This window comes from Scedosporium apiospermum, assembly GCF_000732125.1.
Source record: "Scedosporium apiospermum strain IHEM 14462 chromosome Unknown SEQ_SAPIO_0086, whole genome shotgun sequence".
Taxonomy (NCBI): Eukaryota; Fungi; Ascomycota; class Sordariomycetes; order Microascales; family Microascaceae; genus Scedosporium; species Scedosporium apiospermum.
In genome coordinates, this window is record NW_015971787.1 from 1,237,942 (window position 1) to 1,263,144 (window position 25,203).

Below are 25,203 nucleotides of genomic sequence, written 5' to 3' on the forward strand. Positions count from 1 at the left end.
TAGTGGTATAATTCCTCTTTAGCATAGAGGCGGTCCCCGGTTCGATTCCGGGTGCGTCCAACCGATTTTCCTTTTTGCTCTTTTGTATTTTCCTTTCTTTCTTTTTCTTTCTTTTTCTTTTTCTTTTCTTTTCTTTTCTTTGAACCTTTTTGCATTTTTGTTTGTTGTTATTTGAGGACTCGAATGACAAAAAAGCGATCCGGGCCCGAATCTATGAAAGGATAAACGCTTCAAATAGTGCGGAGAGGTGGGCGTGACGGATGCCGATATCATCTATGCGTTCGACTCCAAAAGAAATCTAAATCTAAGTGATGTACATTACACTTTTTTAAAATCTATACAATACATATATACACTTTATTCTATTTCCTCAGCGGAGCCCTCTCACTCCTCCCCATCGCATGACTCGTCTCCCATAGGTCTCTCTTCGTCCACGTATCACTCCTGGCCCATGAATTGCTCTTCCCTTGCGAATCACTCTTCTGCGGCGTATAACTCTTCTCCATCCTCTCCCACGGATCGCTCTTCTCCTGTGACTCACTCTTCTCCCGCGAAGGACTGCTCTTCACCCTCTCCCTCTCACCAAACCCAACCACCTCCTCCAACCCCTTCCCGACGCCAACCCCCACCGTGTCCTCCCCCCACTCCCCCGGCTTTTCCGGCAGCACATTTCCAAACTCCCTCAGAAACTCCTCCTTCTCAACGAGTTTCGAAAACGCCAGGATGGTCCTCTCGTTCGGCTCGAGCCCGGACTCCCGAATCTTCCGCGCCGACTTGACCGCCAACTTAATGTTCCCCACGCCGGCCGCCCGCGAGAGGATGGTGTTCCACGTCACGATCGTCGGCTCGACGCCGTGCTGACGCATGAGATTCACGATGCGGCCGGCGGTGTCTTGGCGGTTAAACCGCATCCAGGAGTCGAGGAGGATATTCCACGTCCAGGCGCTGGGGACCGGGTGGACGGGCCCCGGACATGGGACTTTCTTTTTATATAATTTGGTAGAAGTGGAAGAATCAGAGTCGGGGTTAGGGGAGGATGAGGAGGAGGAGGAGAGAGATGTGGTGGGGAGAGGGATGATGGAGCTGCCAGAGGCTGAGACAGAGTTGCGTTTGGGGAGAGAGATAATAGAGCTGTCAGAGGTTGGGACAGACTTGCTGTGGGCCGGAGCATCGCGAAGCATGTCCGAAACGACGTCAAGCGCGAGACGGAGGTGACCCGACGAGGTCGTCAAGGCCTTGACGATCATATCGTGTATGACTGTGTTTCGCTTCTTGACGATCTTGGTGGCGATGGGATGCCAATCCTGCAGCAATTTGCGGTAGTGGCCGTAGAAGGCGATTATGGCGGGACTCTTGTACTCCTTCCGGAGGCTACATATCCACGAGAGCACCATGATTTCCAGCGTGGCAATTGTGGGCTCCAGCGACGGCGCCTTTCCGGGGGGGCAGAGCAGGTCGAGGGTCGACGTGAAGGCCGGGTCGAGAACCATGTCCTCCAGAACATTGTCCTCCCTCACCACGTCGCCTAGAAGATTCTTGGGAATGATGGCCTCGAGGGGCTCACGGATGAATAGCCTCGAGTATATCCGCAGCATGAGCGGGAACGACGTGATGGGCCCATTCGAGTCCCTCAACGCGATGGAAAGCACGAGGTGGAGGATGCTGTTGCCCACTCGCCCGTCCACGTTGCCGGTCTCGGCAATCAGCGTTATTGCCCTGATGACGTAGGAGACGCTCCCTAACAGCTTCGAGCCTTGCAGGAGCGCCGTCAACAACTTGAGATCGACGGGCATCCCCCGCTCGGAATACATGTCGAAGGCCTGCCAAGCGGCCTCGACCTGTCCCGTGGCGCAAAAGCCCTGGACGAGGGCCGTCAATTGGATGGCATTCGGCTTAATTCCATGCTCGATGGCAAAATGCCAAATCTCCTCGGGCGATACAACCTCCGCGTCGACCATCGAATGCCGGCTGTAGGTAAGAATCGTGGTAAAGACACTGCTCCATCGTTTCCGTAGAAGTTCTTGGGTTTTGGCAGGTTCGTCTCTCGTTCTCGCGAGGCCCTCGGCCATGACCTCGAGAGACATTCTCTTGAGGCTTGGATCCCTGGAGAGACTCGATGCGATGTGCATCAGAGTGTAGGTGGTGAGCTGCACCTGCACAGCGCGCAACCCCCTATAAAGCTCGACCAGTTTCTTCGGGCACAATCGTTTCTGGAGTGCATGGAAGTCCATTCGCTCAAACATGGTCCGTGCGTCCGGGTGGTTGCGGAGTAGGAATATGATCGTATCGGCAAGAGCATTCCAGACATCCTCCTTTTCTGTCGCAGGGGATAACTTAAGAGAAGAGTAAATGAACGCAATCGAGTCCTGCAGCGCGTAAAGCGGAGGGTTCAAAGAAGGGAACGACGCCTGTAAAAACCGACATGCCTGAAGTAAATCATCGTTCAGCAGCGCCAGCATCACTGGCGCCCACGCATGCCTCGCATCCTCGGGGTCCTGATTCTCCCAAACCGTGCGTGCCTCTGCAACGGTACGGCAGTATGTAAGTGCCGAGACTGTCGGCAACGAGCCTGGCAGGCAGTACCAATTCCCGGACCGAACGTCGTGCAGACCTTTTTTCCAATCCACCTCGTCGAGAAAGATCTCGGAAAGCTGCGGCCGAGTTTTCGGGCTATCCTCGTTGATGGCTAGTTGTTTGTTGCTCGGGGAGTTGAGCTGGCGTTTCGATTCGGGGCCTAGGCTTTCTCGCCTGGGTCTGAAGTCGCGCCACAGGACCCTGTCGTACTTCTGGAAGGATTCGAGTTTACCAGGTTTTGGTCTGGGACCAGGAATCGTGGAGAAAGCTGAATCATCTGACGTTGAGGTGGTGTCGGTGGTGTCGGCGGTGAAGATGACCAAGGCGGTCGAGGCGGTCGTGGTGGGCAAGGTGACCAAGGCGGTAGAGGGTGTCGATATTGGGGCGGAGAAGGAAGAGGAAGGGGAAGAGGTTAGGAGTGTAGCAGAACTCAGGTTTCGCGGCCGAGATAGCTTGGACGGTGGAAGAGGTTGAGGTGGGTAGAGGGCGGGATCGAAGGAGAGGATGGAGGGACTGCCGAGTCGAGGAAGGCTTTCGGTAGTAATAGTGCATTGGGCCGACCGGGAGAAGATTGGAGATATCGAATTGCTCGCAATCTGATCCCTCCGCAGCCGGACGGCCGAACCATGTCGAAGATATCGCGAGGTCTTCATCGCCGCAGTGGGCTATGATCTAGAGGGTGCCAAAAGCATTCTTGAGGATGTGGCTGGATGCGACTGAATGCGCAGTTGGGTGGGGTGTGGTTTCGACGGTACTCCGGAGATTAGACTCTGAAGGGAAGGAACACGTGAGAGAGAGGGCGAGAGAGATATTTCCCTGCCTACTTCGTCGTCGAGAGGAGAATAGATTGAGGCTGCTCTTAATGTCGAAAAGTTCAGTGAGGTCAGAAATCTTGGCTGCACTTTCTTTCACAGGCCGAAGTCGAGAGAATAATTCAAAGCTTGATTGGCTCCTGTCGTTCATTGGCTCAAAATTCATGATGTGGCTCAAGTGTGGCTGGTGCTGAACTTTCTACAAAGCAACTTAGGCCCTTCGAGCACTGTATGAAAAAGTTAAACTGCCCTGTGCTTGGACCACTGATCAGCGAAGAAGCTCTCTCGATCTCGGCTCTCTTCAGCCTTGCAAACTTTCATCGCCAAAATCTCCTTTGAAGGAATTCCTCGTCCTCTCCATCCACCAGTGCTTTCCCGCCCAAATATCACCACCGCAACAACTCATTCTTTTTACAAATTTATTCTATTCCAAATCTCCCACTCAAACTACCCCCGCGGGATTCCTCATCCAAACCATGGCCCCCCCACAAAGCAGCCTCAGCGCAGCGGCAGAAGACCGCAAAGCCCGCCTCGCCAAACTCAAATCCCTCAAACGCAAGCAACCAGCCGACGAAATCGCCCCTCCCGAATTCACGCGCTCGCCCTCACCGCCCACACAATCCCACTCCTCCCAAACCCTCGTCGCCCAGACCGAAGCCGACGTGGCGCGTCTACACCTCTCAGGACGCAACTACGACCCCGAAACCCGCGGCCCAAAACTCGGCTTCGAATCAGCCCCCATAAAACCGGACCAGCCGACGTTAGAAGAGCTAGCGGCCGACGTGGCAGAGGAAGTGGAGCGGAAAGCGGCCGTGGACGCCCAGGAGGATAACAAGGGCATCGATTTGTTCAAGCTACAGCCTAAGAAACCGAATTGGGATCTCAAGAGGGATTTGGAGAAGAAGTTGGAGATATTAAACGTGAGGACGGATAATGCTATTGCGAGGCTGGTGAGGGAGAGGATCGCGAATGCGCAGAGCGCGGCGAGGAAAGTGGAAGCGGAGGGGAGGAATGGGGATGTTGCGGGCGTTGATGGCGTTGCGCTCGTGGAGGGCTTACGCGTACGTGAGCGGGAAGAGGCTGAGGAGGAGAGGAGAGAGAGGGAGGAGGAGGAAGAAGTGGAAGAATGAGGCGGACGTGTTTCGTGGTTACAGTCTGTGTGTGGGGTGGCCCGATTGAGAGCGAGCGCACGCGATGAATTGGGGGGGAATGAGCTGTCGCGTGAGCATTTTCTTTTATTCTACCGCGCAGGATACCCATTTGGAGGCATAAGACTCAATGCAAGGCGCCTTGCAGGATGCAAGAGAGATTGGGTTTGTGGGGGTTGCTCGGTCGCTCTGTGAAGTTGAGGAAGTGGTATTATCACAACCCGCATAGTTTTCGTGAGAAGTCGGAATGGCCCGTCACAAAAAGTCAGGGATTCCCCTCCTCTCCAGACGAGGCGAGGCGGTCTAAAGGCCTCCTGCTCGTGTGGGTGAAGATGATGGGTGGTTGGCGTTGCACCGCCCTGTTTTCTAGAAGGAGCAGGGGCCCACGGAGACCAAAATTAAATCGCATCATGCAGACGAGCCAAACCACGTTTCGAGGTCCTACGGACAAGGACGGAGGAATTGTTTTTAGCAAAGGACACTAGCCAGTTGCAGGTGCCGGAAGCGAACAAGCATTGGCGAAGGATTTGGTGTGGTTGCGTCTGTCATTCAAGTCATGATGGACAAACTCGGTGGCCCGAATTGGTGTGGTTGTTCCTGGACTCGCTCAGCCACATTCGCGGTGAGCCAATTTCAGGACCTGGACTGGATCAACGGCGGCATCCGGGACCCGACTCGCCTCGCCTCACGATTGCTGATTATTGGAGACCGCCCGTTTGGATTCATCGATATAAGAGAGCCTAGATTCTCGACGATAATGAATAATAATCAAATAAATTCGTTTGAAATAAGCTTAAAATTCACCATGGCTTGCCGCGCAGTTTTTGAGCAGCTATAGCATTTCCTACACACATTGATCTCTTCATTCCCTCCATAGTTCCACTTACACGCTTCCCGGGTCATCAGACCCTCTCCCCCGCCCTGACATAACAGAAATGTCCAAATCACCCAACAACGACGGGCATTGGCTCTCCAAAGGGCCCTACCAAGAGACCGTCAATCGTCTCTGTGCCTCCGATCCCCGCCTCCGCCAGCGTGATCCCAAGACAATCAACATCCACGTCCCATTCACAGACGACAACGTCCGCGTCTCAGTTCTCGAGGCTCAGGAGGACAACTCCTTCTCAATCCAGGCGCAGTACACGACACCCGAATCCCTGGAAGAACACCTCGCCTCCTCTGTCTGTGCCCAACCCGGCAGGAAGGCGGTATACATCCTCGAAGGACTAGGCCCCGGGTTCGCCAGCGTTTTAGGCGAGCACTTCTCCCTTCACCCTTCGATCTTCGTGGAACATGAGCGTGTGGTGGTGCACGATATCTCCTGGCGAGGCGCAAATGATGGGGTTCCCCTTCCTTCGACTCTGAGGGGCGGGAGAGCGCACTTGAGGATGAGGTACCACGAGGTGATGGCATTTGATGTCACGCCCAAGACGTTTAAGTGGGCTTGCGGAGTGACGGGGAAGCACATAGGGGTCTCCAGGGAGTTAAAATGGGGGGATTCGGTCGATGAGGGGGATCAGTTCCTGGATGTTGGGATGACGGTTAGAAAGTGTGGTGTTTGGTCTCGACGGAAGGCCGATGGAGGCTGGGATTGTCTCGTCATTTGCGACCCTCCGGTGCGCCGCGTCCACGCAGGGGAAGGATACACCGACTCTTTCTCCGTACGAACACGCCCCTACCAAGGCGGCTACATCGACTTCGTCCCCGAAGAAGAACAACTCCGCGCCCTCTCCGGCCCGCCACGCACCTGTCTCCTCGATGACCTAACCTTTTACCTCTCCACACACTCCCACCTCATCGAACCCACCCCCGAAGGCGTGGCCACGTTCGTCCAAAAGATCGTCGCTTCGCAATATCTGGTGCAGATTGAACACGTGCGCTCGGCCCTCATTGCCGTTCAAAGAGGCCTCACGCGGAAACAAGATCTCACGCGAATGCCGATGCGCAAGGTCGAAGCCCTCTGGAGCGACATGCAAGCCTGGGAACGGCGCATGGGAGAGTACCTCGAGGATCTCGAGGGTATCATGATCCAGCTCGGTATCCCGTTGACTGACGAGCAACAACCTACTCCCACTCACCACCACCATCCGGCGTCTGCCCCTCTTTCCTTTCACGGTCCGCTTTCCAACCCGCCGCCCTATAAGAAAGACGCATCCCCCGAATTCCAGGGGCCCGATCCCTCGTGGTGGAGAGATTGTTCGGCCGATTTCCAATTCCTGCTCCATCGCCTCCGCGAACTGAGACACCGCACGGCCTCCCTCAACGCCGCCGTGACGGGTCTCGCGGGTATCACTGGAAATCGCATGTCGTACAAGGAGCAGCAGCGGTCGATCCGCGAAGCCAAGAGCACCAAGGCCATCACGCTCATCGGGCTGATTTTCATACCGCTGGCGTACACTTCTTCGGTGTTTAGCATGACGGAGCCGTATGCGCCGGGGCAGGAGCTGTTTTGGGTGTATTTTGCGGCGTCGGCGCCGTTGATTCTGTTGGTTGTTTTGGGGTATTATATCTTGGATTATGGGTATAGTGCTGGCGATGCTGCGTGGTCTATTTATCGGGTTTTGGGGAGGTTGAGGTGTGTGGTTGGGTTGGGGGATGGGAAAAATGGGAGGGACGAGGCGTTTGAGGCGTAGGGGACCTTTTTTTCCTTCTTGTGATGATGATAATGATGAACATATGCGTATTATAGAGAATTCATAGACTATTTTTCTTATTCTATTTGATTTTTCTACGTCGTACAACGGAACGGCCAATTATCGAGTCTCTCATTAGGAATTCGCGCCCGTAATGAAGACTACAGCTGGACAAGAGGCCCGGCATCCCAGGCTCACACCTGCTCGGTGGCTTTGGAATTAGCCACGATGTATAAACTAGATTCATGTCCCGCACCTGAGATTGGGAACTACAGGCTTTTCCCTTCGAGGCGAGGCGTGTTCGACTTGTTAGTGATGAGGTTTGAAGTGGAGGATTCTCGAAGACGTTGGTCGCAAAGTAATCGTCTGCAATCCCATCTTTTCCCCAACTCTTGGCCGTTGATGGCCAAGCCAGGAAACATCTACGCTTACCGGGTTCGGGTTCCCGAGCTGAACACTTGTCTGCTTCATCAAGAAATGTTTACGCGACAAGATTGAAGAGAGAGGGCGAGCGTGAATCAATATCCTACATACTTCGCACTTGCTGAGCTATCTGAGAACAATCTGTGCCCTAATCCTCCACCGGCGACTGAAGATCGCACCGTAACCCGTAAAAAAAAGAAAAATAATAAAACGCAAAGCAAAAGGGAAAGGCGAAGAGGTTCCAATCTGGTCCCTGGGAATGAAAACCGGCTAACCTAGGTGACAGAAAGAAACGAGCGTCGCATTTCCAAATATCAATCTGGAGTAAACGGAAAAGGAACAAAGGGAACCGAACCATCCGACATTACTTGCCTTGACGAGGGAAGACAAGAACAAACCTATTGTGTAAGTCCTCCACCGTTAGAAAAGACGTCACATCTTTCGAGGTAGAAGAAAGACTACTACATGTTATTAGTTTAACTGACATTGAAGTTAGAGTAGGGAAGGGAAGAAGAAACGTACCATCAGCCAAGAAAAGGTTCATTGTGCTTAACAAACTTCTGAGCGATGTAACCAGCGACGAGGAAGTGGTCGCCCAAGCCATCATCCCTGTAAAAGTTAAGACCCTCACCATAAATGGACAAGTTTCGATAGTAAATCTCCCATCTCCCATATCGAGGCGGCCTGGGCACTTCAATCTCATGGAGCTCGATATCAGTGTGCGCCTCCGCCTTCATGCGCCGAGCTTCTTCCAGGGCGGACTCCTTCGTCTCGTGGACCAAGATACACTGCTTAGGCACCGTGTTGGATCGAATGAATGTGCGGAAAAAGTTCTGCATGGCCGTGGTATCGTCGAAAGGCACAGACCGCCCTGAGCGAGCGTGGTAGCCATTGCTCCTCTTTTGGACGGGAGACCGCGCACTCGTGACGAACCAGGCACCTTGGAACAAGTATTTTTTGTATTTCTTCGAGTACTTAGCCTTCTGAGCCGAGGAGACACGGCGTGATCTTCCATAGTAACCTCCACCAGACCGCCCGCGATAGCCACGGCGGTTAGAATCGTTTCTGCTGTAACCCATGGCAATCCCTTGCCTGCTCAAGTTAGCTTATATCCACAAGAAATAAAAAAGGGGGGTTAAGGGTGCTTGACACTCACTGCCCACGAAAAGAAAAGAAAGTTGCGTGTCCACCGACAACAAAATCTCACAATGGATCCGTTTCCCCCGCAATTTCAATGTTAATGAAAAGTTGAAGTTTGCTCCCCTCAATCTGTCTGCCTGCGAGAAGAATGAGTCGTATTTATACCCACGCGTGTCTGGGTGGTCCCCCGGCGTGTCCCAGACGTGTCAGGACGCGTCCAGGCCCATCAGACTGCGCACAAGCGCAGTCAGGTTGAAGGACTCGAGAATTCGAGTCCTTTCCACCCACTTCTAAGCTCTGAGTCACTGAACCTTTATTTAGGATATAATGTCACCCTCCAGGGACACGAAGGGTGCCGGGTGTGGTCAGATTCGAACTTTGAGAGTGAATCGCAGAGCAGGCTGGCCCATCCCCCAATCGCCCAATCATCCCTCCATCCACACTTGGGCGGCTAACCATTGGCTTATATCGCTCCCATATCTGTAGAGGATGCATTCAAAGGTAGCGTAAGACGCCTTTAGCTACTCGGCTACGGTCGCTGCGGTCTCCAGCAGGATGGGCTAAATCCAGCTCTCCGTGGGCATCCGCGGCTAGCACTGCCACTCTCCCAGCTCTTCTTGTTAGTGAATACTACGCTCCAGGAGTTCTCTCAACTATCAATAGATCTTTATCAAACGACTGTTCGACCCTTTCCTTTCTATTTCTACATCTCCTTCAGAACCGCCAATCCCCCTCTCCCCTAAAGTCTCCTTCGCAGATGCCGACATGTCCGTCTCAGCACAATGGAGCCTCGACGTCACAGCAAACTCCGCCCTCTCCATTTCCCGCGGCATCATCCACGCCGCAACAAGCGACAACATCCAACCCTTAGCCCTCCTCGCCTGCGAAAAGTTCGGCTGCACAATCGCCATGTGCCACGAAACATGTCGCAAGATCGAGACCTCCGTCCTCCCAACCGACAAGCCCGCCCCGATCCAGTTTCTCCTTCAAGGCGTCGTGGGCTATTCGCGCGACGACTGCGCCACGCAGCTGGGCACGACGGCATCCGGCGTACAGTTTCTCGGCCTCGCGGCGGCACTCGTGACGACTATGGGTGCCTTTGAGTCGGCGACTGCGCTGTCGCTCATGTTGAGGAATACAACTGCGGATAAGTCGTTGCTTCCGACGACGAAGCAGTTGAGAGACTTGTTGTCCGTGCTGGATGCGAGATTATCTCGTGCCAGGTTCACCGACTCGATTTTGGGTTGGCACAGCTATCTGTACAAACATCCGGATGTAGATGACGCCAGCAGGAAAGTTCTCCAACGTGCATCGTCGTATCCTTCTGCGGAGGCGACCGAGAAATTAGTCTATGCCTTTCGGCAACTTCATCGGATCGGCGACTCCAGTGTCTCCAAGGTCGTCATCCATGTGACCTCCTCCTCGCCGTGGGTAATCGCATTCACGAGGTGGTGTCTGGGTGCTCCCCCATCGGTGTACTTGCAAGATGGCACTCCCATACTCGAACAACCCGACCTGAGCGTTGATATCATTATCAACACCGGGCATTCGGAGAACGGCGAGACCTTTTCGGTAACGATCTATCATGATATCGGAGACCCCGAGGAACTTATCGTTGAGGGCAGCGGTAAACCTTGGGCAGGCATGACAACAATCGGAAACTACGGCCAATGGATGCTGAAGGAATATAACCTCGATCAAGTCCAAGCTTTCCGTGCCCTCCAGCAATGTCTTCCGTACGCGGCAAAGGAATATCTCGACCGGTGCAGATTTACTGCGAGCAAGACCAGCCAAGAAACCATAACCATGAATCCCCGACAGCGAGATGCGAAGGTGGTGAAAACTTATCGCACGGTTCCTTTCGGGAGTGATAGTTCGGTGGCGGAGATGATCTCCCGTATGCTAGGTGTGGAAAAGGACGGGGCGAGCTTAGAGCTGGAGAAACTGACACCAGGGACGCGAATAACCGATCTGCCTCTGGTAAAGCTGCATCTCAAGTCTCTAAAGGACAATTGTTTATGCCAGGCGTGTGCCCGCACAACCAGCTCGCTTCTAGACATGGTAACCGGGAGAGGGCCCATGTGGTGCCTCCGAGATCAATTTCTTTACGATGCAGCCCTTTTCCTCAGCGATGCCCTCGCGCTATCCCTATTCCACTTGTCGGACAATCTCCTCATTCGCATTGAGAATGGCAGAGACCGTCGTCGCGATGACTACCACGCGACGGTCTTTTCCGTCTTTACGCGTCAGACTGTCGGTTACGGAAGCAGCGGCTCCGGCCTTATAAAGCCTTGCAAAATCGAATGTCTGCTCGCCTGGGCCCTGACGTTGATAGGGCACGACGTCGGGACGGAAGTATCCACGACGCGCTGGGCAATGTCCTGTTTCAAGGGCCAGGCCGTCTATCCTACCATCTTCGACACCCGCCGCGTGAAGAGGAGAGGATACCTCGCGCTATCTTGGCTTCCCGGCCTATTGCAATTCCAGTCCGAAAAATACGAGGTTGTTAAGTCGGAGATCGAGCGACAGAACACTCCGCCACCATGCGGCAGGGTGCTGCCCTCGAGAGAGGTAATTCGGCCTCTTAACCTTTATCCTGATTACAAATTGAAATGGAGAGTGGAAGCAAAAGACGGTTTTGTCAACTTGGGCGTGTCCCTAACAGGGCCGTCCGTCGATATTACCCGCAACCCTACAGAGGCTATTAGGGCGCTGGCCTGCTCTCTTGTGTCTGAAAGGTGCGAGCATGCTAACCGGGATGCTGAACTGGAGAGGGGAGATCAGTTCTGCTGCTATACCTCACCGTTAATGCCTAATGAGTACCCTTATTGCAAGACAAGAATTGTTGCGGTTGATGGCGCGGACGATCTCCGGTTTTATTCACTTATTGCTTTGGGCTGCTGTCCTATTCCTGCCGTAGTTCGGATTGATTCCTGTTTGGAATGCTCTCTTGATCTATGTGGAAGAGCAGACTTCTCTGTTCTTATTTTATAAGTTTGCCTGACGCAGACAAGTGAGCGACATGCTTTCCATCATCATCCTTTAACCAAAGCCGAGAATCAAACCACAAAAAAGCACTCGATTTGAAAATTGATTACTGTCCATGTGCTGTCCTCTCTCGAGGCAAGGTCAGATTTTGAACTTGACGCGTCTCAACTCTCAACGATCAGGACGCGTTCAGAGACCAGTCGCGATGTCACGTGCTTACACGGCTTGGGGAACGAATGCCGAACTACATCGACGCTGGCATAAACGGAGTCCCGTTAAGTTTAATTTTAGTTCGTAACTCCGTCCATGAGGCTACTTCGTGGAGCACCCCTTGTGAAAGACGGTTTTAGACACGCCTGAGTCTGGGTTCAGGAAACGACGAGGTCGTCACCCGTGCCCAATCCGAAGTCTGCTGCGAGCACTTGATGTCAGTTGGGATCTAGAACACGAAGAAAAAGTATCCAATCACGTCTCGGATATATGTAATGGCCCAGATTCCATCCAATCAGAGAGGCAAATATTCGTGTCGCTTCCTAAAAGGGAGATCGAGACAAAACTTAGGACGGGGCGCGCATATCAGCAGACATCCGAATATAGTGCATAATTTTATGCGGGCTGTCAAAACGAAAACCCAATTAAAACTGGTTCGCAGCTCTGAACTTAGCTTTATGCATCGTGCGGGAGTAGCGTGTTTTGTGCCTGAGCCAATTGACACCACGAGGAATGACAGGTGTTTTGCGTGTCCGCATCAGCACTTCGTATTGAGACTGAATCAAAGAGTCGAGACTCAAGAATCCAGAATCGACGGTGGAACATATGATATACAAGGGCGTGACTTTTGTACAAAGGTAGGGGCATTGACATGATCTGTTGACGCGGCCAACTTGGAGCTTGACCAAGTCGAGTCCATCATTCATTTTTCCCCTCTCAACTTTTGTCTAATAGGGGGTCTCATTAATACGAATCAGTGTACCTTAGTAGCTAAAAGTACCTTCTCTCTGATATTACGTGTAGAGTGACATTCGAGACTTCCCCACACTGGACCGGACAGCCATGCTTCCCCAATTTTATTGATTTAGGGGGGACAAACCAACCGGACTGTCAGCGTGAAAGTGAAGAAAGCAATCACTGGCATTGAATTACTTTGTTGCCTTTCGTGGAGTTGTTCTCATTCCCTCGCGATGGTGTTTCTTCCATCCCACGTCGCTCGTTAAATCACTTCCCACCCCTCGCTCCTTTTTGCACCGGTTGCTCGTCCCCTACGACCTTCGACGACGACGGTTGACCGAGGCACGCGCAAGGAACACGAGTCCTTCCCCTATCTTGTTCTCGAATTCGCGAATTCCAATTGAAGGACGATATCCAACACCGAATACTCCCCAAACACGCCCGAAAGATGTGGTCCAGGATACGGCGGATAGGCTCCGCTGCAGCGGGAGCTCTTTTATTAGCAGGAGGTGAGTCCTGAATCCCGATCAGCGAGCGACACGAGTTCACCGTCTGGCCGACTCTCGCATCCAAGTCCGCCTTCCATCATGCTCCGGCTAATCGAGAAATCTCCCCTCAAGGCCTCCTCTCCCAGCCCACTCTCGCCGATGTCGTCGAGGGCCAAGCTACCTTTGTCTCCGAAGACAAGGCCATCGCCTTTGGCTTCACAGTCCCTGATGTCACCGACGATGACTTCTTCTTCTCCATCCGAATCCCCAAGGACTATTCTTGGGGTGCCATCGGCCTCGGCTCCGAAGATATGGACGGTGCCCTCGTGCTCATGATCTACGTATGTCTCCCCGCCGATACCTATACACCATATACTCCTAGAAAGGAAGAGACAGACAACTAACCAATGCAAACACACAGAGAAACGAAGAAGGCAACAACGTCACCTTCAGCCCCCGCTACTCCCGCGGCGACTACGAACCAACCTACTACCCCCAATTCGAATACCTCACCCTCCCCGGCACCGGCATAACCGACGACCACCTCGTCTTCTCCGCCCACTGCCTCTCGGGATGCCGCTCCTGGCCCGGCGGCTACATGGACATCAACGACAACAACCAAAAGGGCATCTACGCCCTCGGCCCCCGCGAGTCCCTTCGCTCCAACGACCCCGCCGCCCCGATCAAGTACCACTCGCGCTACGGCTCCTTTGGCATTCAGATGGGCCAGACGCTAGGCCATGCTGATGCGCCTGAGCTGTCGGATAAGTCGGAGAATCAGTTTACGGAGCAGCATGAGCAGAAGAGTGGGAAGTTTGATGCCAAGTCTACGTTTCACGCTGTTGCTATGATTTTGGTGTTTATTGTGTTGTTGCCCATTGGCGTGTTTGTTTTGAGGGTTGCCAATTCGGTTAAGGGACATGCTGTTATTCAGGGAATTTCCCTCCTTGGCGCGCTTGGGGGACTTGGGTTGGGTGTTATCACGAGTTTCCACTATCAAAGGGTAAGTGGAATCCAGTTGATACGCCTCTATTGGATTCACTGACATTGTTTGTAAGTCGCGGAAATTCGTCTCGACCCACCAAGTCATCGGCTTCATCGTCATTGCCGGCCTCATCGGACAATTGTAAGCCTCATTGTTCCTGCTCTCTTTTCCCAGAACATCAAAATGCTAACCTCGCTCAGTGTTATCGGCGTCCTGCACCACCTCCGCTTCAAGAAACGCCAAGTCCCCGGCAAGCTACGACCCGTCCACCTCTGGCTTGGCCGCATCGTCATCCTCCTCGGCGCCGTCGACGCATTCATGTACGCTGCCTGCCCCTCCCTTCCCTTATCACTTCCCCCTGGACTGCCTAATACTAACCCTCTCCCACAGCGGCTTCCAATTCGCACTCGCCAGCATGCTCAACATCATCCTAGCAATCCTCATCCTCCTCCTAACAGCCACCGTCTCCCTCCTCACCTTCCACAAGGGTCTCCGCGCCCGCATCTCCGGCCACCGCGCCTCCGCCGGCTCCGGCTTCGTCTTCCCCTCCTCCTCGGCCGCGGCTAAGGGCTACAACAACCCACCCGAACCCTGGCGTCGAGACCTCGATGACGACGCCGTGCCATATCGTGATTCCGTCACCGGCGGCGGCGAAGGCTCCGGGAAGCGCGGCGGCGGTGAACGCGGTATTGATCTCGGTAGGAGGGAGTATTCGCCTTCGCCGCAGCAGATTGGGTTGATGGACGTTAATGCTACGAGAGTGGCAAGGAATCAGGATCTGGGTCCTGAGCAGTCGACGAGGGATTTTGTGTAAGATTATTGAATTACTTCGGAAGAGAGAAGAGATGGCAAAGCAACATATATTCTGTGGGGAAAGATTGAGAAAAAAATTTTTGAGGGATTGAATATTTATGGATGGGGTTCTTTTTGTCTATTGTTTGGGGGCGTTTTTCGGTTTTGTATGAAGGGATCATGGCAGGGTCATGGCGATTTATCTTTAAAAAAAAATAATTAAGTTAATATCTATTCCCAAAGAAGCTCTATAAGCTCTCTCTTTGTCTCGCTCAGGGAAAGGTTCAAGTGTTCCATCACAGAACATAACGATGGCTTGATGTTAGTCGGTCTGGAGAAGACAGGAGGGTCAAGAGACCCTCGACAGGCTTAGTTTTCTAACATTCACATAGACTTCAGAAATTACTTTTAAGAAGAGAAGAAGAAGAAGAAGAAGAAGAGAGAGTAATATAAATAAAGTAATGAAGAATAAACTAAAAATACTTAATAATAAAAAAGATTAACATCCCCTCGAAAAGAACACAAGACCCGAGCAAGATCCATTAATCTTCTTTCCAAAGGAAGTTTGTTTTGACACCAACTTTACCAACTACACCAGTCCACTTCTCTTCCCCGTTTCCTATTACTAAATTTCCTATTGCCCTTTAGGAACCTTGTGACTTGTGCGAAGCAAAGACTTGGAAGGGAGGAACTTCGCTTCCTACATGAGATGAATAAAAAAAAAGGGAGCCAGATAGGTTGTATAAGAAAACAAGAGAGAAAAGGTTCCTTTTCTTATGGAGGAACCTTTCCAGAGGAGATGTATCCCGTTTAAGCACCATACCAGCCGCCGGCCCTCCAGCATTGAGTCGCGCTGGCGGAGTTGCTGATGGTGGTGTATGCAGTTTGTCTGAAGAGGAAGTAGAGTTAGCAGGTCGAGTTGAGATAGCGGAAAGTGTATGCAGTGAGTAGATTAAAAACGAAATGAAACGTGGGACGCGAGTGCAGGTGCGGAACGAGGAATCGGCCGCATCATGACCGGAACCACCGCCGAAAATGCCGCGAACCGAGCCAATGACAAGAAACTAACCGGGCCCGGGCTTGGTCCGGCTTGACGGGCAAACGAAAAACAGCAGGGTCAAGGGAATGCAGTGGGAGGAAAATGCGACAAGAGCAGTCGAAAAGAAGACAAAAGAACATCAAATAATACATACCCGACCCAGACAGTACCCGAAGAGCGGATCGTCGTATAGACAAGGTTTGTCTGCGTGACAGCAGGACGGTTGGGGTTGACGGTAATGACGGCGTTCTGGCCGCCACCTCCCTGGCAAACCGTAGTGGGAGGGGGTTGGCTAAGAAAAAAGCAATCCCTGTTAGAAAATCCTCCCGGGGTGTCAAAAACGTGTAGGGTGTCTGCAACTTACATGGTGGTAGTGAGTGTCCTGAAGGCCAGTTCGGTGGTGGTCTTTGGGGGAATGGTGGTGACGACAGTCTGTGTGACGGTGAAGGTCGTCTGCGTGTAAGTGACGGTCTGCGCAGCGACGGCGGCTTCTTCGCGCCCCTCGAGATCTCGCTTCTCTGCAGCAAGAAGAAAGGAAATGTCAGTGGTACGAAGCACGAAGACGGCCTGGAGCTGCCGGTAGGTGTACTTGTACATGGAACTAAACGGGGGCAAAACATACTGGTGGGGTAGTGGCATCTAGCCTGAGTGGTCTCGGTCGTCTGCCAGTAGCTGGTGACCTGTCCGCTGGTCTCCGTGCGAGTGACAGTCTCCTCGACAACGACTGTCGGTACCCTCTGGTAGTCGGTGACGGTTTGGGTCTGCCCGGCGCCGCACGGAGCAGTTACGGTCGAGGGCACAAGAATGAGGGTCATTGTCTGGTCGACGGTGGTGTGGACAGTAACTGCCCTGGGGGTGCTGGTGATTCCAAGTACGATCGTGGGGGTGGCCTAGTAATTTGTTAATGAATAATGGCCGTGAGAATAAGAAGAGAAGGCGTCCCAAAGCGATGAGTAAATTGTTGGCTCAAGGGAATTCCATACCGTGACAGTAGAGGTTTCGGGGAGGCCAACGGTCAAGCTAATGGTCCGCTGCACGTTGACCTGGTCGCCAGAGATAATAATCTTCCAGTTACCAGACCGCATGGCAGAGAAGGGAATACCACTGCCCAGTTAGTCATATTAGTGATCATTCCTGACACATAGACGCTTCCTCCAGCTCAGTTATGTCGTCTGCTGGCCTAGGCGCTCGGCTGTATGCCCGTGTAAAGCATACCCTCGCATTTCGACCGAATTGGCCAGGCCTATCAGGCTCGAGCTGATATCCGGAAAGCCTCCTACTTCAGGGGACGCGCTTACCAAGTGGAAGTAACCTGCTGGCCATCGGGCTGAGTGCTGATAGTGGAGCAGGAGTAGTAGTTGTCCAAGGGGTCCACGAGGACGGGGTTGATGGCTTCTTGCTGACAGCCTGCATACCAATCAGTCAAACACAGGTTCTCCTCGGAGAGCTCTCAAGCTTAGCGCAGGCTACCCGCAGACATCATATATCGGAGAGTGCACACAAAGGCCACATACCCTGGAAGACGGAGACAAAGCTAAAATACTGGTTCGAGCCTGCGTCGATGTAGTATTGGCCTCCGTTGGCATAGTCAATGCCGTAACTAACACAGTCCGCCATGACCCGGACGGCCAGGAGTGCGAATAGCACCGCAAACGATCTCAAAGAAGTTGCCATTATGAACTGCTTTTCTCCAGTCGTCGCGTTCGTTTCGATTAGGGTAAGGAAAGATCCAAAGATAGTGGAACAATGAGAAAGAAAACAATAGAAAACAACGAAAACGAGCGAATGGAGGAAGAGTTTACAACTGGGTGATGATTAAAACAGTCTTCTTAGTGAACGACTAGGATAAGATTCCGAAGGAGGAAAGCTTTCATTATGAGGAGGGGATCGAGGGTATCGGTTGGGCCGGGGTCATTATTATAACTACTAGAGCAGTCGCCATATTGCCTCATGGTGGGAACGAACTATCGCGAAGAGGAGGGGGCGTGAAGCTTTCGATCTTGATAGTCAAAAAACGAAAAGAGTGACCGGGAAAATAAAGATAGCTTGAGCAAAATATGTTGGATATTGGGTAATATCGAGGCTATAGCCAGGAATAGCATCATCAATATGGACGAGCGTGCGTGTTTTCCTAGTGGCAAGTGGGATATCGTTTCGATGTTTTTTTTCACGGACTTGATCTCTCCAGAGACCAGGTGATATTTGGAGCAAGTCAAAAGAGCCATATTGACATGCCTGCGGGACAATATTACCTTGCAATTCAGCCTGTGTTGAGACGGTTACCAGGAACCAAGAAGGTTGGCCAGCACAAGGCGGGAAGCTTAGTTACTTCCCTAAAAAAGAACATCAACGCAAGCGGCACGAATTTGAAGAAAAAAGAGTAACCGACAGGGATTTCGTATCCAGCCAGCTGGAATATTTCAATTTAGAGTAGAGCTTGCTGCTCCGAGCGACCAGGACGTGGGCGACACAAAGTGGGTAACTGCTCCCACACAATTCCGACGCATCTGCCACGAGGTACCGACGGCTTCACTTGTGCGTGGTGCCGGCGTAGAAAACCTAAAGAAAAGTTGTATCACCGAGGGAGAATGGGCTTGACAAGATCGTCCTGCACGACTCGGTCATGGGCCCGACATGTCCGGGGATTGCCCCAAGGGAAGCCGGTTATTGCCGCGCGATTCCTGGAAAAAAATGCAGTAATGCAAATTCGGGACGCGGACGAGAATAAGGTAGTTGGATATGAATCGGGCTTCTAAATGCGTAGGTCGCTTGAGCTCTACTACCGAGCTGGCTGGAGGCCGCAAGGGCATTCACTGTTGTCCATGGAGATTGCCCTGCTTTCCGTGTCCGAGAAATGGGGTGCTCTTGGTGACTATAGGACCTGTTTCTCGAAATAGATGTAATTGATGAACGAGCGGTAGCTAAAATTGAACTACTCAGTTGTTTCGAGCTGTATGACATTTCCTCGACCCCGAGAGGTCCCCGCTAGGAGTACTCAAAGCATACGAGCATCAAGCTTTCCTGGTCTTGCTGTCCATTAACCGTAGCGAGGCTATTGTATCCGCCACGGGCCAACCAACATAATGCGACGGGGAGAAAGAGGTGGGAAACACGGGCACCCTTAGTTCAGGGGTAAAGGAGTATTCTATATGCCATGGTGGAAATGGTATGTTGATTCGAGGAGAGGCAACACTTGATTGCAGATGAGAGGGAGGAATCTGGTGGAGTGGTGCATGCACGGGTTCGTGGTGTGGATGGGGGCGTGCGAAGAAACTGGTGGTGGGGGATAATTCTGCCTATTACCAGCGTACGCCAGTTAATCGGGCATTTTTCTGCTGACGAATGTATGCAGTTAATCTTTGCAATGTAAGGTTCGCATACGAAGTACGGCTTGGTATCGCGGACAGCTTTGGTCCTAAGCGAGCTCCCACATATAGGTCTGCCATCCCACGCCTTTAGCCAGCCGCTTAGCTAGCGGAAATGCAAGCTCCAGGTGAACCAGACACCATGAAGAGCCCGGCAAGAAATGGCGTGCCCTTCTGACTCAAGCATCATTACTCTAACTGCTGAGGCAGGGAGGCGGGTTTGCTGGCATGACCGTTGAGGTAGAATAAAGTCGTGGGCAGTTTCGCAGGGTGTTGAAGAAGACGATCTTGATGATGGAGCGGGAGGCAACATAGGGATATTACCACGTCGATGGCCACGGCTCGGAGGTTTCTTTCCTGCGCTCAGAAGCGAGCGAGAAAAGTGGATAAAAGCCGAGGACAAAAACTGCCACCACTTATCTAGAGGCTTGAAGTCATCTCGGCGAGGAAATGACCCGCGTTCGGATTTCGTCCCGGCTCCCCAAGAGACTCGGGTGTGGATAAGAGGGTAAGAGTCTAAAACAGGTTGAGACGGCAATACCAGGAACTGTGATCAAGAGACGGGCCTTAGGCGACGTCGGGACGACACTACGTCTTGGTCAAAGAAGAATAAGCAGATGCATATTGGGGAGGCGGGAGCTGCCTGCGGACTTGGGGACTGCCGAAGTGGGTGAGGGGGGCCGCGACTTGTGATCCTCGTATGTTGCTCGCCTAAGGCAAAGTGTCGCCGTTGCAGAGAGCTAGGGTTCGCCTGGATCAGGTGGCTCGGTAAGGTCTTGAACTGGAGAGTCAGGCACCTCGCCCATGGCAGCTGCGATATCGTGGCTGGCGAACCTGGCCATATACGGCAAAGGGGAAAAGGGTTTAAGACCAGCTCATGTCTGGGCATTGTGAACAAAAGACGAATACGGCGAGGGACCGGGAGGGCGGGACGGTAGCGAGCACCAGGATAACATGCGGATTGGAGGAGGGGTCAACCGAGGTGCTGGTGATAACCCTGTCGTGTATCGGCGTTCGCTTGGGAGAGCGGGAATGGGAATGGGAGTATATGTCGGACGAGGATGAATGCGGTGGATGTATCCAGCCAACCAAATGAGTTATCTTCACCATTGCCGTCGGCGAATGTGCAAATCCGTGGCCCGTTTAAATGAACTGGCTGCATGTAGGTGTCAGTGTACCTCACCGTGCCGCTCGACACCCGTGGAACCAAGACGAAATCGTCATATTCGTCGCCCTAAAAGGGGTTCAGTCTATTTCTTCTCGATATAGTGGGCGAGTAGTTGGCGTGGGAAAATGCCAACCTGATCTGAGTGAAGTACGAAGTAGTCGTCGACGAGATAAATGAGGATGCTGAACCGGGTAACGGCATTGGCGGAGGTTGGCTCTTGTGGTTGGACTGAATATCCTATTGCCAGCAAAGGTCAATATTGTACGCATGAACCCGCATCTGGCGGCGAAGGAGACTTACGAGAATTGAAGGCATTGTCAGGTAGGATCTGTCCTCGCTCGATTGATGTGGAGGAGGCATGGCGATGAGGATACCTGTTCGCCATTTGTCGACGGGCTGATGCCCGGCAACTCGCCAGAAGATTGTAGATTGGTCAATGGCATTCATTCTATTATCTTTCCCACCTTGTGATGCAGCGATGGCGGAGATTTTGGGGTTGTTCTGGGATGGAACCGCTTGTCTCAGTCCAAGCCCATATGTAAGCCGAGGACTGGGTGCTCCTTCCATTGTTCAAGTGTCAAGTCAATTGGGTTCGTCATCTTCTCACATGCAACTTGGTTGCCTTTAATTCTGGGTCTACGAAGGTACGTTCTACTCAAATAAGCAGGAGTGGCTGGCTGAGGGAGTATGATCCTTTGGAGCTCCTGCCATCCATGGCGATCTTCCATGCGATTGTATTCTCGGTGAGCAATGTACTCGGTACCGTCGTACAGCTGGTAACATTGAGCTCTCGACTCATGGTAAAGCCACATGGGTCTCGATTCACCCAGCTGAGGCAGGAGCATACCGAGCTTACTTGGGCTGCCTGCGCTCGTCCTCCCCCCCAGCAGAAGGGACGATCCACGGTGACCGAGGGCATCCTGGTCACCTTTGAATTGCCTTTGAATTGCTCATCTGCGGACTCCCAGTTTCGGAGTGCCGCCTTCTGAGAGAGAGTTTCTAAGCTAACGCCTGACTCCATTGTTAGATTATGCTCGATTCTCCTCCTTGACTCGACAGTCAACACCCACTGATTCTTCGACGGAATGCTGGATCTCCCGATGCTTCCCGTCCGAGTTCAAGCCTAGGCGGTCCCCCGTACTCACGGTACTGGGTAAATTCCAGAAGCTCTTTTTGCTTCCAAAATCGGTGACACCGGTACCTGCTTCTTTGAGATTGATCAACCGCCCCAGGGCGCTCTCACAGACCTAGGCGCGAGATATTCCTTCACTTCCAGCCGCTGGAGCATCGAACGGGCTGATAGAAGTATGGACCTAGAACTACGGGCTAGCTGCTAGCTCCAAGCCGGAGATGCTGAACTTACGTAGGCTGGGTCTCCCACGACTGGCCCTGCCCGATCGAAGAAAACAATGAAACGGGATCGGGTGAGTTGGGTTTCCTTCCCAGAAGAAGCTCTCCAGGATACCAGTAGCTCTCGAAGTCCAGAACGGTCACGATCAGAAAAGCTCAATGGATCCTGCAGAAATGCTTCTTCGTGGCAAAGAATTTCTAGTCCTGTTAGTAAATCTCTGTCAGCTAATGGATCGTCGTGGAGTGTTTACCGATTGATGGTTTCGAAATTGGAGCTCTACCATATTGACCTCGATGAAAGCAGCTTTAGAGCTTACATGAAGCTCGGGGAAGCTCCGAGTTAGAACCGGGCTGACCATTGGTCCCTTTGGGTGGGCACTTGCTCTGCCCATGCCAGCAGCAAACCCAACACCACACACCGTTCTTGGACATGATTGATTAGTCGGACTTGCTGATAATAACGACAGATATAGGAGCTTGGCAACGGCCTGTAGTGGTGGCGTTCTAGCATTGCCTGGCTAATTCGAAGAGCAGCTGCGGTAGGCCCAGCCGACCGCAGAATCAAGGCATCAATCACCTTTCCCCTCCAAATCCCCCTTCATGCCTTCGTTCTTGGAGGGGCTGCGCGGCCTCGCTCGGTTAGAGAGCTTGCCTCCCTCGGCGGTCTGGTTGATCCGCTAGGGTTGGTGGCCATCTGCAGAAGGTCTGACCGACCATATCCCGGTTCATATGTCAAGGTGGCTGGGCATAACGCGAATTAACCGGATCGACGAGGAAGAGAGGTCAGCAGTGAGGAGTAAGCTGAGTAGCTTGAGATACTAGTCTTGTTGATTCAACTTGGCACTAGAGGTCTTACCTCTAACGACGGGCAAGACGATAGTGTTCCCAGAGTATTCATTTTTCGTCTGTGTCCGGACATGACCAAACTCTTGCTGTATGCAGACGTTTCGGCGAAGCGTTTCTCGTCCAGGGCCGCACGTGTTCCCAGCCCTGACGACTTCATCTATTAGCTGATCTTATCGCAATTGGCTCCGTTCCGTCTAGGATCACGTGGAGGTAAGTCTTGAGGAAGCTATTTTTATCCATTTCAAGGTACCCGTCCCATATTATTCGCTTTAATTCACCATCTCCGGATATCTCGCGGCCCCGATTCGATGACCGCTGCGCCTTTAGTAGGGTCTGGCCATGCCACCTAGAATTCTGCCGGCCCGTGTCTCCCTCGACAAGTGCATTACCCGCAATGTTATTGACATCTATCCTTACAGTTCGGGCCACCTCTAGTTCGTATCCGAGCCTGTGGGATAAATCGTTGCTCCGCCTCTTGTTCCAACACATGCGGAGGGACGAATGTGGACAATGCACACCAAACCTGTTCCTGACAGCGATTTTTTTTCATCACCTTGCCCAACACCAATTCTTGACCGCAGTTCCCAAGTCGATCGTGTTCATGGCCTTGTATCGCTTCTCGTGGCTGCCTTCGCTCGGTATGACCGCGACGAATATTAGGTGGATTGTCCGTCGAGTTATCACGCGGGGAGGGAAGAGATTGCGATGGCTAAATGAACGTCCTGAGATCAAAGTCGTTCCCACATTGATACGAAATCGGGAGAGGATGATTGACCGGTCATTGACCATGCTTGACTGCCCGAGAAGGCCTCAGCTAACGGATCTCTATGATAGCGGCCTGATCCCTTCCCTTTCCCAGGCCTCTCCGGGACCGAGTATTCCCAGATGAAATGACCCACCACCTCGGCCATGAGATCATGCAATTTCAATCTTGAACCTAGTATCCTCTAAAAATAAGTTTCTCCGTCCTACATATTAACCCGCAGGCATAAATCTCAGTATCTATACTAGCGATGACGGTGCCGACGGTGCCGGCCACGCATCGGGGGGCTAATCCGGGCTATGTTCGTGTCAACTCGAGACACTGCATTGTTAAAGTTCAACGTATCCCGAGATGGTGATTACACTTCGTATGATTCCCGCGCGAACGCGATGAAGCTCTCCGTCACCTACCATGCTCTGCAGGCGTAATGCTGCAGCCCGGTTTGGGCTTGATGCTAACTCTAGCTCAACACGGCCCCTCCCTTACCTCCAGGTACGGCATTTTCGATGGAACCATGCGTTTTTTGGTGGGCTCGATAGGGCCCCAACCCACCACTATGTCGGGAAATTCTAACCTGGTGCCACACCTCCTTGCTGAAACTTGAGACTTCAGATAAGCTCGTCGTTGGGCGTCGTAGTTTTTCTATTCTCGAGCTTTAGATCGGTCACTAGCAGCTCCTAGCCCATGAGAATAAGAGAAAGTAAATCTAGCAACAAAACAAGACATTACATTGATTCTTACTCGAGCTTCGGCTCTAGTAGGATGAAAACTCCGACCTGCGACTGACTTACACGGGCCCGTCTACCACGCTAAGGAATGGTCTGCTTATTCACCTGCTGATCCATGCTTGATTGAGGGTCGACATACGCCAACCCTGGATCCTGGCTGGCCTCCACGCGAGTAAGCGTTCGTCATCGTCGCTCGGTCCCGCATCAAGGTAACCTTGTGGTTACATTGCCCCTCTCTCTAGTTTCACCTTATTTCAATGTCATGGCATGGTCTTCAAAAGTATGCTATGAAGAGAAGCGATTCAAAGTTGTCCGAGCTGCTCGGTTGGTGATCTCAAGTCTTGTCCTGCCTCAAGAGCTACGTGCATGAACCATCAATGCTTAGTTGAAAGTCCGGATTGATCATTGTAATTTCCTGTGCAGAAACAGATCCTTCTGGACTCTTGGGCTTGCGGTTGAGGGCGATACGCATACGTTATTCATTTCGGCAAGATGCAAGGTCGGATGCTTCCAAAGCGGCTGAGCCTTCCAGAAGTGCCAGAGGCTGGGCATCTTCGTGGCATAGAGCTAATCTCGGGTTTGTACGAGATGACGCATGACCGAGGCAAACCCTAGACTACTGGGCCCTCTGAAGGAAGCGAAGAGCGCAGTTGACTTGTAGATGTTTGAGGAATTTGGCCTCGGTGCTTAGGACATCGCCATGCCACTCTCGCTGCCGGCCTCTTGCTAGCAGTCGTCCTGGAATGGGCTTCAGTGAGAAGCTCAAGGTCTCTGTCCTGACCGCTACATCACCATGAATTACTCAGATGGGGAAGTAACAAGGACGACGTTTACCATCTCGGCTGACTGTATCGTAATATCATCTAGCAGAATATGATACGATCGACGAGCTCAGCCCCGTCGAGAAAATTCAGGATATGCATTGCGTATGCGCGGCTGCGAGAGAAAGGTGTGGCACCTAGATAGAAGTGCCAAGCTTGACGAATCTTGACGGTGTTCGTCGATCTTAGACA

The 25,203-nt window shown here is 52.4% G+C and overlaps 3 protein-coding genes and 4 pseudogenes across 3 annotated transcripts; 4 read left to right on the forward strand and 3 right to left on the reverse strand.

Moving 5' to 3' along the window:
- Positions 1–362: 362 nt before the first annotated feature.
- SAPIO_CDS2590 lies at positions 363–3,227 on the reverse strand (annotated as a pseudogene; the record flags this gene model as incomplete).
- Positions 3,228–3,862: 635 nt separating this feature from the next.
- Positions 3,863–4,516, forward strand: SAPIO_CDS2591 (annotated as a pseudogene; the record flags this gene model as incomplete).
- Positions 4,517–5,469: 953 nt separating this feature from the next.
- SAPIO_CDS2592 lies at positions 5,470–7,167 on the forward strand (annotated as a pseudogene; the record flags this gene model as incomplete).
- Positions 7,168–8,114: 947 nt separating this feature from the next.
- SAPIO_CDS2593 lies at positions 8,115–8,669 on the reverse strand (annotated as a pseudogene; the record flags this gene model as incomplete).
- Positions 8,670–9,495: 826 nt separating this feature from the next.
- Positions 9,496–11,546, forward strand: SAPIO_CDS2594 (Uncharacterized protein; the record flags this gene model as incomplete). The annotated part of the gene is made up of 2 exons (XM_016785572.1): positions 9,496–11,301; positions 11,505–11,546. The coding sequence occupies 2 exons, from the start codon at positions 9,496–9,498 to the stop codon at positions 11,544–11,546; spliced, it is 1,848 nt and encodes a 615-aa protein (XP_016644948.1).
- Positions 11,547–13,114: 1,568 nt separating this feature from the next.
- Positions 13,115–14,953, forward strand: SAPIO_CDS2595 (uncharacterized protein; the record flags this gene model as incomplete). Its single annotated transcript, XM_016785573.1, has 6 exons — positions 13,115–13,175; positions 13,287–13,495; positions 13,576–14,157; positions 14,213–14,280; positions 14,340–14,459; positions 14,530–14,953. The coding sequence occupies 6 exons, from the start codon at positions 13,115–13,117 to the stop codon at positions 14,951–14,953; spliced, it is 1,464 nt and encodes a 487-aa protein (XP_016644949.1).
- A 788-nt stretch (positions 14,954–15,741) lies between these two features.
- Positions 15,742–17,644, reverse strand: SAPIO_CDS2596 (uncharacterized protein; the record flags this gene model as incomplete). The annotated part of the gene is made up of 7 exons (XM_016785574.1): positions 15,742–15,820; positions 16,125–16,262; positions 16,335–16,488; positions 16,593–16,860; positions 16,954–17,074; positions 17,269–17,377; positions 17,485–17,644. The coding sequence occupies 7 exons, from the start codon at positions 17,642–17,644 to the stop codon at positions 15,742–15,744; spliced, it is 1,029 nt and encodes a 342-aa protein (XP_016644950.1).
- Between the last annotated feature and the right edge of the window lie 7,559 nt (positions 17,645–25,203).